This window comes from Elephantulus edwardii, unplaced genomic scaffold, assembly GCF_000299155.1.
Source record: "Elephantulus edwardii isolate Elephantulus edwardi_28Jun2011 unplaced genomic scaffold, EleEdw1.0 scaffold00198, whole genome shotgun sequence".
NCBI lineage: Eukaryota > Metazoa > Chordata > Mammalia > Macroscelidea > Macroscelididae > Elephantulus > Elephantulus edwardii.
In genome coordinates, this window is record NW_006399948.1 from 396,971 (window position 1) to 417,305 (window position 20,335).

The 20,335-nt window shown below is 38.1% G+C and overlaps 1 protein-coding gene across 1 annotated transcript in view; it reads left to right on the forward strand.

The window, feature by feature from the left end:
* PHF3 (PHD finger protein 3) overlaps nt 1-20,335 on the forward strand; it is a 126,552-nt gene that overhangs the window by 48,366 nt on the left and 57,851 nt on the right. Inside the window, exon 2 of the mRNA XM_006897058.1 lies at nt 16,651-16,812. Coding sequence (XP_006897120.1) covers nt 16,651-16,812 — 162 coding nt within the window. The remainder of the gene's footprint in view (nt 1-16,650; nt 16,813-20,335) is intronic.

Consider the following 20,335-nt stretch of genomic DNA (forward strand, 5'->3'; position numbering starts at 1 on the left):
CCCCGGTCTTTGTAATGACCTTTTGGTCTCTTCATGGATAATTTTTGTGATGTCATTCCACAACTCATCTTGTCTTCAGTCATTGGTGTTCAATGCTTCAAACCTATTCTTATGATGATTTTTAAATTCAGATGGGAGGGACTCAAGATCATATTCTGGTTCTCATGTACTAATTTTTATTTTCTTTGACTTCAGTTTGAACTTGCACGTGGTCTATTTCAGTCCGCACCTATCTTGGTTTTAACTGTTGGTACTGAATTTCTCCAATGATTTCTTCCACAGATATAGTCTGTGATTTTGATGCAGTTCATCAGGTGAAGTCCATGTGTAAAGTCACTGTACTTAAAAAAGGTGTTTGTGATGAACATACAAAATTCCATCATTCTATTTCTTGCCTCATTTTGTCACCAGGTTTTTACTTTCTGACTTGTTTTTTCTCATTCATTGTTTCCAACTTTTGCATTCCAGTCACCAGTTATCACTAACACATCCTGATTGCATGTTTCATAGATTTAGGACTGTAAGATTTGGTTAAATTTCCTTCTCTTTGGCTTTGGCTCTGGAAGTGTATATTTGAATAATAGCTTTATTAACACACCTTCCTTGTATGCTTATGGATAATATTCTGTCACTCACAACATAGACATAAGGATCTCAATTTTTTGAGACAAATTGGGCAGATGTTTTTATTTATGCATTTGTGTTTTCAGGCAAGATCCAAGACTGCATAACAGAGTTCTAGCTGCTGTTTTAAGTACTAAAAGAGATCAAAATTATTTTTCTTGTGGAGTTTATCTTTCATTTAATCATATGTGTAATACTTAAAAGTACTTTTCCTGGGCTGGTACAAACCAAAAATATTTATTGTTTAAAAAGTATTTAAGTCGAGTTCGATCAGTAGGAGTGAAGAGTGGACCCCTGAGAGCCCAGAGTAGTTCCGCCGCCACTGCTGGCCTAGTTACCTTCACACCCTGGGAGGAGCCACAACTGCTACAGCTGGCCCCACTCACCATCACCTTAACCATGAGCAGCAAGGCCAAGACCCAGAAGCCACCCACCGCTGCCATACCGTGCCCTCAGTGCTGCCAACACCAAGCTGGGCACCTCGCGCAGCGCGGCCTCACTTCAGCAGTACCTGCGGCGGGGACAAAAAGGTCATCACAACAGTAAAATGATTCAATGGTTTCATCAACAGGAATGACACCAAGGAGGATGTTTTTGTACACCAGATTGCCATAAAGAATAATCCCAGGTAGTACCTTTGCAGTGTAGGTGATGGAGAGGCTGTGTAATTTGATGTTGTTAAAGGAGAAAAGGGTGCGGAGACAGCCAATGTTACAGTTCCTGGTGGCATTCCAGTGCAAAGCAGTAAATGTGCAGCAGACTGTAACCATTATAGACATAGGGGTCCTCCATATGGTTGCCAGCAGAATTACCATAATAGTGAGAGTGGAGAGAAAAACAAGGGATCAGAGAGTGCTCTAGAAGGACAGGCCCAACAATGCCTGCTGGCCCTACTGCAGGAGATGGTTCCCACTTTACCACATGTAGAGCCCCTATGGGCGTCAACCAGTATTTCAACCCTCATATGCAGGGAGAAGTGATGGAGGATGCTGACAGCCAGGGTGTAGGAGAACATGGTAGACCAGTGAGACAGAATATGAATTGGGGTTTTAGACCACGATTTTGCAGGGACCCTCCTCACCAAAGACAGCCTAGAGAGGATGGCAATGAAGAAGATAAGGAAAATCAAAATGAGACCCAAGGTCAGCAGCCACCTCAACATTGGTACCGTCACAACTTCAGATACCGACGCAGATGCCCAGAAAACCCTAAACCATAAGATGGCAGAGACAAAAGCAGTTGATCCACCAGCTGAGAATTCTTCCCCTCCCAAGGTTAAGTAGGGTGGGACTGAGTAAATGCCGGCTTGCCATCTCTACCATCATCTTCTTCCAGCAAGAAGAAATGAACATGCAATTCCAGCAATAAGAATTGAACAAACGATTGGAGCTGAAGACCTTAAGTGCTTGCTTTTTGCCCATTGACCAGATAACTGGAACTATCTGCATTGTTTCTGCAGCGTGGGGTTTTTATTATTTTTACCTAAAGATGTCTTTTTTTTTGTTAATGACAGATGTGTTTTTTTAAAAGCCCGGTTTTTCTCAGTACACCTTTATAGGTTTATAAATGGTTTCATATTGAGTCAAGTTGAGATTTTTAAGAACCTCATTTTTAATTTGTAATAAAAACTCACAACTTGATTTTTTTCAAAAAAATCAACAAAACTTCAAGCCTCTTAATAGAAGTCTTAAATAAAGAAAAATTAAGTTGTGACTGTGCAGTCTACCAAGGATACTTTAGTTTCTCCTTTATTTTAGTAAAAGTGAAGAAAATGTTAATAGAACAATCCATGTGGAAACTAAATAGACTGTCAAAAGTCCTAGATACTAAAAGCTCTGTGGGAGAAAGATAGGCAATATCATCCCTTGATTTACATCCTCTGAAAACCCACTGGAGGGTCAGTGGTGAGTAGCTTCCTACACAAAACCAGTTTGAACTTTTTTTTACTAATGCAGTACTTGAGGACAACACTAATAAAGATTTAGATACTACTTTTATTTTTTTATGGTTTTAATTGCTTTTTTTTAAAATTCTTTTTTTTACAGAGGTTTTGGATTTCCATTCATTCATTACCGCAATTTTCTCCCTGCCCACCCCTCCCCACCAGCTCGCTTCCCCCTCCGAAGAGAGGAAAAAAAAATTCCTTCATTAGTATACAATTCCCACGTCCCTTCCCCCACCCCCCACCCCGAGTACACTTCTCTATGCAACCTTAAATCTGGACTCCTGTGCCAACCATAATACTCAATCATATATCACTTCTAATCTGTTCTTTTATTTCTTAAGGTGACCAAATCACCAGATTTTGGGGGGTTTTTTGGAGAAAAATTTCTATTTAAAATTAGCCAGTTGGACTCAGTTTAGATGATCCCAGTTTTGTTGGCAACACCCAAAGCATCATAGTCAGGAGCAAGTCGAACATAGGCCTTCTTCTCTCCATCAGGCCTAATCAAAGTGTTGACTTTAGCCACATCAATGTCATAGAGCTTCTTCACAGCTTGTATAATTTGGTGCTTGTTGGCCTTGACATCCACAATGAACATAACTGTGTTGTTGTTTTCTATCTTCTTCATGGCTGACTCAGTGGTCAGGGGAAATTTGATGATGGCATAGTGGTCAAGCTTGTTTCTCCAGGGGGTGCTCTTCTGGGGTTATTTGGGCTGCCTTTGGAGCCTCAGGGTCTTAGGCCACCATAAGGTGGGTGATGTGTGGATCTTTTTTTTTTTTTTTTTGGCTGTGGATGCCTTTCAGGACTGCCTTCTTGGCCTTTAATGCCTTTGCTTTGGCTTCAGTTTTGGGAGGGGCAGGGACTTCCTTCTTCGCTTTCAGAAAGAAAGAAAGGCCAGTTTGGGTTTTTTTTTTTTGTTTGGGTTTTTTAATCCATTAAGATTGAGTTGTGTACTTAATAAAACCTATTTCTGTTTTACACTGGGGAAGTCTGCTGTCAGTGACCTCTCCAAAGTGCTGAGGAGCAGTGACGTCAGTCTAGAGACTAAGGTGTACCTGATCCAGGCCATAGTCTGTAATTATTTGCTGTGCCTCAGAGAGCTAGACAGTGACTGAAGAGACAGACATTTAAAGAGACCTTTAAATTATGGTGCTGAAGAAGAGTATTGAACATACTCTGAACTGCCAGGAGAATAAATAGATCTCTTGGAGAGGGTGAAACCAAGTTTCTCCTTGGAGGCAAGGATTTTGAACTTCCATCTCTCATGCACATGTCCAGAAGGGACCAGTCCTTGGAGAAGGACATCATGCATGGAAGGGTGGAGAGACAGAGCAGGAGAGGAAGACCCCGGACAAGATAACTGGGATGATGAGAGTAGGTGTGTGAGTCAGTGCGACTGGCTCGGGATAGAGCAGGGTTCAGAGCTGCTTGTATGAGGGTTGCTATGAGTAGTAGGTGACTCAATGGCAACAACAACATTTCTGTTTTAGGGTACTCTAGTGGTTTAGCAGTAGGAGATTGTGCTGCCATCCCAAAGGCACATGGTTCATATCCATCACGTGATCCAAGGAAGAAAGTTGGTCAGTGTTTTCTCTTTTGACTTACCGTCTCTGAAAATTTCCTGGAGGGTCAGCTATGAATAGATTCTGACTCAATAGTATGTAACATCAAAATACCTATTTTACGGTAGCTTTTTTTAAAAATTAATTGTAATGAAAGTTTACGAGACTTAGGGTTTCCATTCATTCATGGTTGCACTTTTCTCTCTGCCCACCTCCTCCCCCAAAATTCACTCTTCTCCTTAAAAAGTATAAGAAAAAGTCTTTAATTGCTATACAATCCCTCCACCAAGTCCACTCCACTGTACACAGCCCTCATTCTGGACTCCTGTCATGACAATAATACCCAGTCATATATCCCTTTTAGACAGTTAGTTCTCTCCCTCATCTGTTTCAATGCAGTATACATCATTCCTCTCCTCCGCCTCTGTCTTCCCTCAACCCCGATGCCAGTCCTGTTTTACAAGAGTGGCCCTACACAATATTTGTCCCTTTGTGACTGAGATATTTCCCTCAGCATAATGTCCTCCAGGGTTACCCATTTTCTATAATATTTCATGAGTGCCTTGTTTTTCAATGCAGAATAGTATTCCATTGTGTTAATATGCCAGAGCTTCTCCGTCCGTTCATTTGTTGATGGGCGCTTGGATTGTTTCTGGCTCTTTGCTGTTGTGAACAAAGCTGCAATAAACATGGGTGTGCATATATCTGCTTGGGTGGCGGTTTTGGTTTCTTTAGGGAATAGCATGTTTCTTATGAAATAAGTAGCATTGCATAAAGAGTCTATAATTTTACATGCAGCATAATTTATTTTGGCATGAAAATGGTTGGTACCATAGTGAAAGCTTATAGTCTTTGTTTAGCAACAGGTGTTTCAAGTCCTTGAAATAAAGCATAACATCAACAAATTCAAAATTTCTATATTTTCAATTCATTAACAATAGTTACAGTTTTTTAGATAATGTCACTCATCTCACCTTCCTTTCTTGAACTGATCCTCCTACATTTATCATACCTTTCTAGGTTTCCTGTCTAATGTTACAATTCGCTATTGTCAGTTTTGTTCCATGAAAGAACTCAAAACAAGAGTTTTTTTGACAGTTAATTTACCAAAGACTTTAAATTATTTCAGGGGATTTTTTCCCCTTTAAGGTTTAAAGGTTATTTTGAGGCAGTAGATTTTGGGGATGTGGAAATTATTGGACAGTATCACTAATATCACAATATCCTGGTGAAGACTCTCTGGAAACAATTAGAACAGTAGATAAACAGAGTACTGCCAGATATGCAAAACGGGTTTAAAAGAGGCCTTTTCAGTAGGGGCATTATAGCCAATGTTAGATGGATCTTGGCTGAAAGCAGAGAATACCAGAACAATGTGTATCTGTGTTTCATTGACTATACAAAGGCATTTGACTGTGTGGATCACAACAAATAGTGGCTAAGTTTGAGAAGAATGGGAATCCCCCAGCACTTAGTTATGCCCATGTGAAACCTATACTTAGACCAGAAAGCACCCATCAGAACAGAGCCAGGAAACAGGAAACACTGTATGGTTCAGTATCAGAAAGGGTGTACATCAGGGATGCATCCTATCTCCATACCTTTCAATCTATATGCGGAACAGATCACTTGGGAGGCTGGACTTTATGAGGAGGAATGTGGCATCAGGATTGAAGGAATAGCCTGTGCTGTCTAGGTGACACAGCCTTGTTCGCTGAAACTGAGGAGGACTTCAGTGTTTGCTGTAGATCATCAAGGACTGCAGTCTTCACTGTAATTGAAGTCTAGCATCAAGACAAGGATTCTCACCCCCAGGCTAATTGGCAGCATCATGATAGAGAAAAAATTGAGATTGTTAACAATTTCTGTTTGCTTGGTACTGTAATCAGTGCCCGTGGCACCAGCAGTCAGGAAATAGACAAATTGCATTGCTGTCAGGGACCTCTCCAGAGTGCCGAAGAGAAATCAACCATGTCATTCTAGAGAATAGGTGGACCTGACGCAAGCCATGGTCATTTTAATTACTTGCTATGCTTGAGAGAGTTGGATATTGATTAAGGATGATTTAAGAAGAGTCAATGAATTCGAGTTAGGTGCTGGAGAAAAGTACTGAACATACCATGGACTGTCAACAGAATAAACATGTCTGTCCTGAAAAGGGTGAAACTAGGCTGATCCTTGGAGGCAAAGATTTTGAAGCTCCATCTCACATACTTTGGGCATTTTGCCAGAGGGGCCAGTCATCATAGGCAACATGCATGTTTCCCCCTCCCCCCTTTTTCTTTCTTTATCTTTATGGAAAGATAAAAGCAGTAATACAAAAGGCTACTGGAGTAGTTGTTGTTGTTTAATGCCGTCGAGTAGTAGGGGAGGGAAATTTTAACACTCAAAGCTTTTTTATAGCCAGTTTGTAAGTCTGACAGATAGCAACATCTTTGCACTATAATGTTTTGGGAAAACTATTTGTTTTTAATATGAGACATATGTTGCTGTTGTGTACCACAAGTTGGAACCAACTTGTAGCTGACCCTCAGGAGGTTTATTGTTGTGTTTTTGATTATTGTTGAGTTGAGAACAACTCAACGACCCTATGAACAAAATACTTGAAGCCTTTCTATAACTATTGTTGTTTGTCAAAGTTCATGAAGTTTCCAGAGGCATGTTGTTTAGAAAGTGGATGCCACTCCTGCTTCCAGAATTGCCCATCTTTCTCTTGATAAGCTTGTGGATTTGAACCTTTTGCCTTTGGGTTGGCATTGTAACTTCTTACCACTAAGCTACCAGCGCCCCCATCTATATGTGTTACTAGGTCTTCTTAAATCACTTCTGACTCAGAGTGGATTTATGTACAGCAGAACAGAACAAACTGAGCAGTACTGCTCAGTTCTTCCCCATCCTTATAGTCTCAATTATGCTTTGAAATCTCCCCTGATAACAAGCCTATAGTATGTGAGACACAGTCTCACCAGCCTTGAGAAATGCTGAGCGTGTTCTACCCTTTCGGTTTTCTTACTCCAGCTTCTTGAACGTTACATTAAAATACTTTGCTTTGTCTTTTTGAGCTGCCCTTTGAAATCTTCTGTTTAGCTCTCTTATCTTTGCCTTCATTCCTCATGTTTTGGCTTCTTTTCATTTGAGTGCATGTGTCATTCTCTCCTGACGTCCATTTTGGTCTCTTGTTTTTCTAATGACCTTTTGCTTTCTTCGTGGATAATGTCCTTGATGTCATTCCACAGCTCATCTAGTCTTTGGTCTTTAGTGTTCAGTACATCAGATCTGTTCCCAACAAATTTCATTTTTAAGAACAATTACAGAAAATGTTTTTTAGGAACAGATTTAGTTTTCTTCAATTTCAGTTTGAACTTGCATGTGAGTAGTTGATAGTCTGTGGCAGTCATCCTCTGGACTAGTTTTGACTGCTGATAGTGAGCTACTGCAGTGTCTTTCCATAGAAGTAGTCAGTCTGATTCCCCTGTAGTTCAGCAAATGAAGTCCCTGTTGATAATCACCATTTATGTTTTGTAGGAAAAATATTTGCAATGGATAAATCATTAATTGTACAAGATTCTATCATGCGATCTCCAGTCCTGTTTCTGTCATCAAGGTCACATTTTCCAGCTACCATTCCGCCTTTGTCCCTAACTTTTTCATTCCAGTCACCATTTATTGTGCATCTTTATTGCATGTTCAATCAATTTAGAACTTTACAAGTTGGTAGAAATCCTCAAATTGTCTTTGACTTTTGTGGGTAGTATATATATTTGAATAAAAATTATTGTATTAATTGGACTTTGTGTGTATGGATAGTATCCTTCACACACAACATTGTTTTTCCGGATAGATCTTTAAATGCATTTTTTGACAGTGAATGCCACAATACTCCTTTTCAGCATGTTATTTCCAACATAATAGATAACGTGATTTTTTGATTAAAAAATGGCCAATACTAATGTTTATTGTGGCTTTGTTCACAATAGCAAAGAGCTGGATGCAACCCAAGTGCCCATCAACAAACGAATGGATAGAGAAGCTCTGGGATATTCACAAAATGGAATACTATGCAGCATTGAAAACCAAGGAACTCATGAAATATTATGCAAAATGGATGACCCTGGAGGACATTATGCTGAGTGAAATATCTCAGTCACAAAAGGATAAATATTTCGTAGTCCCACTGTTGTAAAAAAATGGCCAATAGCAGTCTGTGACAGTTCACAAATGCCTAACATGTCAATCCATTTTATCTCATTTTGACAACTTGTAATTTTTTTAGATTCATGTTTCATGTATTCCATTATTATCTATATTTCATGTTTCAGTTATTAATGAATAATGAACAGACATTTCTACTCCTTTTGAATCTTACCATACCAGCAGATGGATCTGTGTCATTATATCCTTCTTTGAGGAGGCTACTCTTGCCTACTTTCATCTTGAGTGCCTTTCAACCTGAGGGACTCATCTTATGGCACTGTAGCCAACAATGTTTTAATTGTTTTCTGTAGTATTTTCAAAGACATGTTATTTCAGAAGTGGATGACCAGTCCTATTTTGTCTGAAAGGTCTGCTAAAACTTATCCACTATGGATGACCCAGGTGGTATTTGATCAAGAATGATGGAACATAATGTAAACTCTTGTATGAAAACCAATTTAAAAAATGAGTAGTGCTAAAGGCATTATCAAAAATATAAAGCTGCAGGACTCAGTGAACTCTGAATACCAGTTCAGAAACAGATGCAACCTTAGATATGCTCAGTAGTCTTTGCCAACAAATAGGAAAGACAGCTGCCTGGCCAACTGACTGAAGAGATCCACACTTGTTCCCGTTCCCAAGAACAGTGATAAAATAGACTATGGAAACTTAGAAACAATTTTATTACTATTACAGACAAGTAAAATCTTGATGAAGATTATGAAAAACAGTTAGTGCTGTGTATTAACAGTGAATTGCTAGAGATTTAAGGTGGATTCAGAAGAGGTCGTGGTACAAAGGATATCAGATGGATCTTGACTGAAAGCAGACAGTACCAGAAATACATTTACTTAAGTTCTATTGATTATGGAAAGATGTTGAGCTGTGTGGATCATAACAAATTATGGCTACCATTGAGAATAATGAGAACGAATCCCATAACATTTAATTGTACTCAGACATCTACATAGACAGATGTTGTCCAAACAGAACTCGGAATACTGCATGCTTTAAAGTCAAGAAAGTGTTGTCAGTGTTGTATCATTTCTACATACCTATTTATTTATTCATTCCTTATGCTGAGCAAATCATTGGAAAAGCTGGGCCATATGAAGAATATGTCATCAGGATTGACAAATACTCATTAACAATCTATGCTATTCAAATGATACAGCATTGTATGCAGAAAGTGAAGAAGACATGAAGTTCTGCAGAAGATCAAAGTCTATACAGCCTTTGAAATGGGATACATGTCTACATGTCATGTCTCCCCTGGTTAGTTAAAAGCCTATGGCTTTGGCTCTTGGCACCGCTTAGTGACAGTCCCCAATCAGATGGGTCTCATGTTAGACTCTGGTTCTCACCTGCTGCTGTTTTGTCTCAGTCTTGATCTGTCTTTGTCAGGAATCTGTAACCTCAAAGGATAGAAGCTGCAGTCATTAATACTTGAAGGTAGTGAGATTCCCAAGTCTGCCTCAAAACCTGCTCACTTTAAAAATGGTGGGGTGGCAAGACTGATCAATCACATCATTATTTGCATGTTCCCATACAATAGATGCCAATCATTTCATTCATATAATTAGCATACTACCATGCAGCTACTCACTGGAAGTCAAAGCCAACGGGATGGAAAAGACATTTTGAAAAATCAGCCTACACTTCAGTGTCATTGATGTTATCCAGTGTCCTTGTTGTTACAGCTCATTGGTCATTAGTGTTCAGTGTGTTCAGTCTGCACTTAATATTATTATCTCTGAATTCAGAAGGGATATCTCTCCCTCAAATATTCTTCAGTCTCAATCTTAGCATAGCTAACCATGATCCCCAAAAGTACTACTTTATAGTCTACCCAACTCATAATGAACCTGTGAGACAGAGTAGAACTGTCCCATAAAGTATTGTAACCTATAGTCTTAAGTATATTTGCATATCTTTTCTCCTGTTGAAAAACTAGAAGCTTTAAACTCTCAGTATAAATTTTTTTTAAAGCAGCTAGTGCTTGCTTAATTTGATTTAGCAAACCTTTGCTGTGTCTTGTTTCTTTTAAAGAGATGGAAGGTAAAGGTACATGTGGTATAATAACATAATTTCCAAAATAGGAATATTCTAATATGAAAAAATTATAAAATCATTCCCAAAATGTTTTGTTTTAACAAGAACTTGAAGAAATACCAGATCCCAGCATTTTTTTCTTTTTGCATGAAAATGATCTCAAAAGGGAAGTCCAAGTAGAGACTAGATGGTTGATCTTCTGTGTTGGAGGAGAAAGCTGTGGAGGTTCTAGTAGGAGGTATCCATGTATTTTTCTCAGTCTGCTTTGAAATCACAAATCCAATGAAAGAGAAATCTAAGTTTGATTGTTAAAAGACTGAAAAGACATTCTGTTACTCTCAAGTATAATACTAATGCCAACTTTTAAAATAGAGAACATATCTGTATCTTAAATGTTGTTGAACTGAGTATGATTTTTATACTTAACCTGCCTAAATTAATACTTAACCACTGTGAGGAGTGGTTCTTTACTTTATATGGAATTGTATTACCAACACAAAACAACATGTAATGCCAAAGCCCTTGTCTCCATTTTGGAGTTGGATGAAGCGGCTGAAATCTGTAAGATGGTCCTCTTGTTTGGTTGTAGATCTGTTTAGATTGTTTGATTGTTTTTATTTAAGCCTCTTGTTTAGAGTCAACAAGACCTCCTATGGGGCCCTTATATTTAAAAGTTGGACCAGAGGAATGATATTTTAATCCCTTGTTACTGTATTTTGGGGGAACATTCTAATTCATACAACACTCTGGCCAGTTTGTTGTGATGAGGTAATCTGGGTTTGCTGTGACAATGAGTCAGATGCCATAATGACTGCCCATGGTAGACAGTGTTTGGTGGAGCTCCCCCAGTTTAAGACAGGTTTGGACGAAGGAGTGGCATCCAATTCCTAAACCCGATGCCTCTGAAAACTCACTATGAACTTGGAGAAATGACGATAGTTATAGAAAGGCTTCAGGCCTTTTGTTCATAGGGCACAACTATGAGTTGTGCTCGACTAGATAACAATAAACAACAATAACCAGCACAAAGGTATGTGGTTTGAATCCACCAGCTGCATTGTGGGGGAAAGATAGGCAGTCTAGTCTCTTGTACAGTTTACTGCCTCTGAAAACCCACTGGAAGATTAGCTATGGGTCAGTTCTCACTTAACTGTACAAAACAAGTGGTTAAGAAAGATACTAAACTTAATTCAGAGTGTTTTGGTTTTCATTCTCTTTCAATCTCATTTATTATGACTCATAGAGTTAATTATATATGTGGTTAGAAAGTAATGAAATAATACAGAAGAAACTAAGATCCTAAGAGAATAATACAGTTAGTCCATATGAGAAATGATGGTGGTTTGGAGTTGAGTAGTCATTTTTAGGTTTGAATACCTGGATAACTGGAATTTCCATTTACAGGGCATATCCTAGAAGGAGAACTTACCTGTGTATGTTTGTATTGTTTGGGGGTGCAAATGGGTGGAATTAGTGTTTCTTCTAGTTGTTACCATTGAGTCAAAGAAAACTGCCAGAAATACAAGCTGGATTTAGAAGAGGTCGCAGCACTAGGGCTGTCATTGCTTATGTCAGATGGAACTTGGCTGAAAGCAGAGATTTTTATTGTCTATGCAGAGGCATTTGACTATGGGTCACAACATACTGTAGCTAACATTGAGAAAAATGGGAATCCGAAAACGCTTAATTGTGCTCATGCAAAACCTCTACGTAGACTAGGAAGCTGTTGTCCAAACAGAGCAAAGAACACGGCATGGCTTAATAAAGAAAGGAGTGCACTAAGGATGCATCCTTCGTCATTTGGGAAGCTAGATTTTACGAAGGAGAATGTGTCATCAGGGTTGGAGGAAGACTCATCACCTGCATTATGCAGATGATACAACCTAGCTCACTGAAACTGAGGAGGACTTGAACAATTTTCTGCACAGAGTCAAGGACTGTATCCTTCAATATAGATTTCATCTCAACATAAAAAAAACCAAAGATTCTTACCACCAGGCTGATACGCAGCATTTTGACAGAAGGAGAAAAGATGGAGAGTTTTAGTGATTTCATCTTGCTTAGATCCACAGTCAACACTCTTGGCTCTAGCAGTCAGGAAATAGACTACTTGTATTGGGAAATCTGTCAAGGACCTCTCCAGAGTGCTATGGAGCAGTGATATCAATCTAGAACTAAGTTGTGCCTGATGTAGACCATGGTCTTGTCAATTTAGTACGCTGCATCTGAGAGCAGAACAGTGACTGAAGATGACAAAAGAAGAATCAATACCTTTGAGTTGTGGTGCTGGAGAAGATCATTGAATGTATAGTGAACTGTCAAGAGAACAAAAAGGTCTGTACTGTAAAGGGTGAAAGAAACCAGGTTGCTCCTTGGAAGCAGGGATTTTCAAGCTCTGTCTCACATACTTTGAGCATGTTACTAGGAGTGACCAGTCGGAGAAGGACATCATCAACTCAGGAGACGATGACCCCTGGGTGAGATGGGTTGGTAGAGTGACTGACAGTGGAGTCAGGTGTCTCAGATAATTAGATTAGCTCAGGATAGGGCAAGGTTTAGAGCTAATTTTCATAGCATCATTATGAGTCATGCTCAACTCGATGACACATAACAACAGCCAGTTGTTTGTTTTTCTTTTTTTAAAAAAACAAACCCTTAGTGGCACATTGTTTAAAGTTCTCAACTAACTGTAAGGTCAGTTGTTCAAACCTATCAGCTACTTCATAAGAGAAAGATGTTTCCATGTGATTTGCAGTCTTAATCCTATGGTTCAGTGTGGTTCACTTTATTCCAGTTTGCAGTCTGTTCTCTGTTGTAAGCTTTCTGTGAGTCAAAATGGACTTGACCATACTGGGTTTACATCTCAAAATCAAGGAAACAAAAATCCTCACCACTGGACCTGTAGACAACATTATGATAGATGGAGAAAAGATTGAAACTGTCAGTGACTTCATCTTACTTGGATCTGAAATCATAATGCTTGGTAGTAGTAGTCAGGCAATCAGGAGACATATTTCACTGGGAGTCTGTAATCAGGGACCTCCAAATTATTGAGGAGAAGTGATGTCAGTTTGAGGACTGAGGTACACCTAACTCAGGCCATGTTTCTTTTCATTCACTTGGCGAGTAGGACAGATGTCTTTGAACTGTAGTTTTGGAGAAGAGTGCTACATATCCCCTCGTCTGAAAAAAACAAAAACCAACCAAACAACAAAAAACCAGAGCACACCAGACATACCAAAACAGATGTATCGTGGAGAAGGTTCAACCAGAGTGCTCCTTGGAGACATAGATGAGGACTTCATTTCATTTGAGCATGTTGCTAGGAGAGATTGGAGAGGGACATCGTGCTTGGAAAGGTGGAGGGACAGTGAAGGAGAGGAAGACCCCCAATCATGTAGATTGACACAGTGACTGTAGCAGTGAGCTTAAGTGTGTCAGATCGTGAGGATGGCACAGGATAGGCCAAGATTCATAACAACACCAACACCACATTGAGTTTTGTTTGAGTTGTATTTTAATCAACATAATGGAAATACTGAATTTAACTTGTCCAGTTTGGTTTGAATTTGAAGTTGGAGGTCAAATTACAGCAAGCAATTGGGACTGGGACTGGAAATACATACATTTGAGAGTCATTTGAGTGTAGATGGGTATTAAGTTCACCTAGGAGAACAAACAAGTTTGTCCTGGAGAAGGTAAGAAACCAGGCTGCTCCTTGGAGGCAAGGATTCTGAGGCTTCGTCTGACATACTTTGGGCCTATTGCAAGGAGGACCAGTCCTTGGAGAGGGACAGAGAAAGAGAGGAAGATGAATTGATTCAGTGACTGGGGTAGTGAGGGTAGGTGTGACAGAGACAGTAAAGTTGGCACAATTTAGAGCAGGTGTCAGGGCTATTATACATAGGTTTGCTATGAGTTGCAAGTGACTTGACAGCACATAACAACAACAGCAGGGAAGAATGATTGTAGATAGAGATGAGAGGACTCATGAACTCAGTAACTTGTAAAGGTATGCAAAAAGAGACTGTATTGCAAAAGTGGACTGGGGGAGGAGAAGGGAGAAATTGTACAACAGTCTATGAATTAAAAAAACTGAAATAAAGAAGAAACTATTATAATGCACTTAACGAGTAAGACAGGAAAATGTAATGTTCCAAAAGTTAAGTGTGGAAAATATATTCATGAAAGTAGAAGGATCAGAAGTAGCCAATGCTCCACAGCCACACATCTCAACCCCCACCACAGCCCTGTGACCTCAGGGCACCACCTCGGATCCAGCCATCACCCGGAGCTATCAGGCAAGCTGTTGAGGAACTAACCTGGCAGGAGAAAGGCCGGTTGCAACACCCCCATGATGCATCTTCAAGGATATGAACATGTACGGCTAAGCACAATTAATAACAGTGCACCTAAATTCCAAAATCAATCTCCATAATAGTCTATGTGTGTCCTACTGCCAAAGGGGCCCTTTAGAGTAGTGAGAGAAGATCTTCATCCTGAAACCCACAGTGTCCCTTTTCAGCAGGAAGTAGCTAAGAGAATACGCCATCCCCTTTTCCTCATGAATCAGGGTGAAGTCTCTCTCAGGGAGGAGTGATAGGGAATGGCAAAGGACACACTGACAAAGGAGATTAATCAGAACTGACTTTGACAAGCACTGTGGCAATTGGACAATTAAAACAGACATTCAGATGGCAGGGGGAGAAGAACAAACTGGGGAGGAGGGTAGAGAGAATGGTGCAGCAATGAAGGAATGAAAGCCACAAATCCCTGTAAATGTTCATTAAAACTAATAAAATTTAATACTTTAAAAAAAAAAGAAGTAGCCAATGCTGCTAGAAAGTAGAGTGCAATAAGATGAACATAAAACTGTCAGAATTGACTTGTTAAAGAATTCTGCCTTTGCAATACATCTCAAGTTAATATATACCTTGTTACTCCCTTCCAGCCAACAGTATTAATTGCGTTTTTATTGCCTGTTCCCTGAACTACTATGTGAATATTTCCCCCTCTCCTTTATTACCATATAAAATACATGTTCCTTGTTGAAAATTTGGAAGATAAAGGAAAAAAGTATAAATAAAACAGGGAACATCCTGGTTTTTTACCCAGCAGTTTTCTTCATAAACCTTTTTCTCTTCTGTTGTTTAAAATTCCACCGTGGATAAATTGTATTCGCTTTGAAGAGTTTTGTGATTTTACTAGTAAATGATCTCCCAAAGTATTTTACAATTTGAAAGTATGTTTATTCTCTTCAGTTTTTAAGATAGACTTTTTAAACCAAATTAATGGATATAAAGCTAAGAGTAGATAACTTCTTGAACTTATTTATAGACTTTAGGATGAAGATAACAGTTAACATTTGCATCCTTCTATAGCGTTTACAAAGTTAGATACATCCTCTCGTTTGATCCTCATAGTATACCAGCCCTATCCAATAGATTTGTTGTTGTTATGTGCCATCAAGTTGCCTAAGACTCATAGTGACCCCATGTACAACAGGCCTTGCCAATCTTATTGTCTCTGACATGCCTGTCCTCATTACTCTACGATGGAAATACTTTTTCATTTTGATGGTAAATTGAGAGATTAAATGCCTTGGCCAAGTTTGATTTAATTTTATAACAATGATTTTAATCCAAGCCTCGGCTCAGAAGAATTACCTTCCTTTTACAAGATTTCATATAATACTTACATATTTTCTTCAGTGCTTTGGAGAGAAGGAAATGACATTAGATTTTTACACTTTTTCTTTTGTGCTGCCACTCAAGGTTCATTAACATTGTTTAGTCTTCCCTGTAGTTTGAACTCTATTTTTTTAGTTTGAACTATTTATACTTTTTTTATTTGTTTGGGTTATTTATTTATTTATTTATTTCCTAGCATGAACCACAAACTGCTAAAAATTAAACTTTTTTTATCTCTTTAAAACCAGAATTCTAGGTTACTTGTAATGAAGTACAAGTAAAACAGATAATGACTGCCTGTGATATTCACAAAGACAGTGATAAGTGAAAGTCGAGATCTAACCTAGAAAAATTAGCTAATCTTTTAAATTAGCTACCTCATCAGATATAAGATTATAAAATTAAATTGAATTTGGAAACAGTAGTGGCAATATTTTATATTTGAAATAAACTTAGATTTTCAGTACAGTATAGTTATTACCTTAAAATGTTCACACACTTTTTTCTATACCACATTTAAATACTTAACATTCCCCAGTAATTAATTTTTTTTGTTGTATTTTGTTTTTCCCCCCCCTAGTTGTTGGTCTTGACGATATTATGGATGAAGGAGTTGTTAAAGAAAGTGGCAATGATACCATTGATGAAGAAGAACTGATTTTACCTAACAGGAATTTGAGGGACAAAATAGAAGAAAATTCAGTAAGATCACCAAGAAAATCACCTCGTTTAATGGCACAAGGTAATCCTTTCAAAGAGGATCAGTTAGAAAATCAAGAGTTATAGGGACAGTTGTATTACCTCTTTACCAGTTGTCTAAACTGGTAAGCACTGAGCAATGCTCCTATTTTTTTGATGTGGCTTAGTGATGAGGAATGGCACTATCAACCCAAAGGCACACAGTTCAAATCCACTAGCTGCTCTGAAGGAAAATAGTAGTCTATCTATCTCCCATGTGATTAACTACCTCTGGAAACCTGCTAGAGGGTCAGCTATGGGTCATTTCTGACTTGATGGTACACAACAACGAGTATGAACACAAGTATCAAGAGATAATGAGCATGGCAAAGGACAGGACAGGGTTTAGATCTTTTGTTCAGAGAAGGGTGACAGTTGTATGCAGCTCAACAACAGTTAACATTACAAGCATTATTCATAATCTGTTTTGATTATTAGCAATAATTTGGTATGATTTTAAAATATTTTATATATATAATGTAAATATTTGACCAGGTTTTGTTTTGAAAAATACTGATTTCTAGTACCTACTTTAATCACAGTTTTCCCTATCTCAGAGACAACCAATATTAGGTCTTCAAATGGTTGGTTTATTTTCTTTTTATATTTACTTTCCAATTTCTAAGTAATATCATATATTACTATTATTATTCTGATTTAGGTATTTATCTTTTTACTTCTCTCCGTGGATGTAAAGGATTTAGCTTCTTTTCCCCCTTCTTGGCCTAATCGTACAAAAGTATGTTTTCTTATCTTCCTCTTGGAAGATACATAATTTGGTAGAGCAAAGGGATTTATTTTTACCAAGGCCCCGTATGTTTCTAGGGAGCTCTGGTGTCTTAGTGGTAAGGAATTGTTCTGGCAGCCTGAAGACACTTGGTTCAAATGGGCAGTTATTCTCCCTCTGTGCAAGTAACTGTGTCTGGAAACCCCTTGAAGGTCACCTATGAGTTGGTTCTGACTTGATGGTACATAATATCATAACATATATATGCTATTAGCAGTGATTGACTTAATAAACTATTCTTTTCCTATACTACTTTTCTTTCTTTGATTTAATTGCTTTTGTTTTCCATTTGCTTAGTTTTCTGGGTACATACTAGTAATTGCCCCTTTCCCAGTTATCTAATTCTTCTCTTAAGTTTATGAATGTATATCAGTTATTTTTTTCACTTCCATGGTACTGAAGGAATATATCTCTTAGACCTTCTGATTGTCCCTGGTGTGTAGTAATGGTAGCTTCGTAAGCCTGAAACATAGCTGTTATCCAGGGTATCCTTTTACATTTTTCTGAGATGGCTGTGCATATAGTTTGTTTACTATTCTACTTTGTTCATTTAACATCTTCATTTTGATTGTAAACCACCTTTCATAGCTTCTTGAGTAAAAATACTGTAGAGATGAATATTTGAAACTTGGCATGTTTGGAAATATAATTAATTGTCCTCATACTAGTCATAGTCTGGTTGGACACAACTCAAGAATAGAGATAATTTTCCTCTAGAAATGTAAAGATGGTTATCTGCTTTATTTTAGCTATGATGTCTTTCCCAATTTGTCTCTTCCCCCCCCCCCCCCCCGAAAGTTTGTAGTATCTTCCCCTTCAACTCTAACATTTTGATAGTTCATGATAATGTATGTGTCTTAGCATGGGTAGATTTCATGTGTTGAATTGGATACTTTCAGGAAAAAAAATAAAAGACAAATCTTAAAGTTTGTAGTAGCTTCCCTTTCAACTCCAGCATTTTGATACTCGTCCGTGATAATGTGTCTTGGTGTGTAAGGTGTAGGTATATTTTGTGTATTGAATTGAGTACTTAGCATTTTTCCCTACACCAACTGAATTTTTCTCTGCTTTAATCTCCATTCTTCTTATCAAATACTGGATTTATTTATAGTTTCCCCCCCCCCATTGTTTTCAAATTTATCTGTTCTTTTTTTGTAGTAGCCTGTTCTTGTTTGGTGGGAGCAATAAATCTTAAGATGCTCATGATAGTTTAGAAATTTTAAATTTTCTTTCAGAGTTTCTTTCTCCAGTTTGTACATTTTTGGGGGATGGGACTTTTGCCACAAAAAAAATTGCTTTCTGACTTCCATGCTTACCTATAATGCCTAGATTCTTTGTTGTTCATGTTTAAGAATAAGAACTAAGACTGTTTGGAATATTTAAATTGGTTAGTTGAACCTTCAACTATAAACTTCACAGAACAGTGATCTGGCTGTACTGCTTTTGGGGGAACCTCTCATGCCCCCAAAATAAGATTATTACTCTAAAGCTCGTTTGAAATGCAGTAAATTAATTACTAATTCTAGGGAGCTCTGGTGGACTAGTGGCAAGAAACTGCACTGCAATCTTGACAGCATGCAGTTTGAGGCCACCAGCTGCTCCTCAGGAGGATGGGTGTTTTTCTTCTAGGTAGCTAACCTTCTCTAGAAAGAAACCTGCTGACTTTCTCTAGAAACCTGCTGGAAGGTCAGCTGTGGTTTGCTTCTGATTTGACAGCAAACAGCAATAGGACTCATTGAGAAAGCGTCTATACAGGGCATCTCAAATGTCGGCATATATAAATTAACTTACAAATTTCAGTATGTTTTTGAAAATTATTTCTTCTTTTCAGCTGTGCCTCTTGTTTCCTAGACAGGTTTTAAAAAAACCCTATGCTAACTTTTTCTGGAGAATAAACTTCCAGTCTTGGGTTAGGGTAGGGGACTCTTAAATGACCCCTTGAGAAGCATGATACTCATTTGTGCCAACATTGTTGGTTTAGTGTTTGTCTCATTTGATCTCTTTTATCAGTTACTTCTTGAAGATCTCTTGTTTGACTTCCAAAAATGTCACTGTTTCTACACCCTTATTTTTTGAGTTGGGAGACAGATAGGACTTTTAGAGAATGTAATCCCTTTCTTCTACCTTTAGTGAGGGATTTAGAAACAAAAAACTTGGATGCATTTGGGACTTTGAAAATGAATAGCGTGAGCGTTATAGACACAGCATTGTAGAACGTTGAGTGAGTCTCAGCAGTCAGGCTTCATCTAATGCAGTTTGCTATTTAGAAAAAAAAAACTTTTTCCTTTGCCTAATTAATATTTGCAAAAAACATTTGGACATGCTGTGGGTCATTTTAGCAACCCCTTCAGTAATGTGTCAAAAGTTCATTTATTTTATTTCAGGGCAAATGGTTATAATAGAACTATGAATCGGAACAGTATCCATCTTCAAAGCTGTAAAAATAAATATTTCTAGATGCTAAAGATACAAATTTTCCCCATTTTAGTTAATTTTATAGTCCTCTGAGCACATGATAAATAGTTTATAATTCACCAAAAAGCAAAAAAATAAACAAGTTTTCAAGTGTTTACTAAATTCTGGACTAAGTCCTGAGGAAATTCAAACAGGTTCCTAATATTAGGCCGACCATATAATTTATTTTTAAAACTAGGACATTTTTGAGACTAAAAGGATACTGTTAATTTAGACTTCATGTATTATCTGGGAGAATGCAAGGAAAATTAAGAAGGCTAATTTC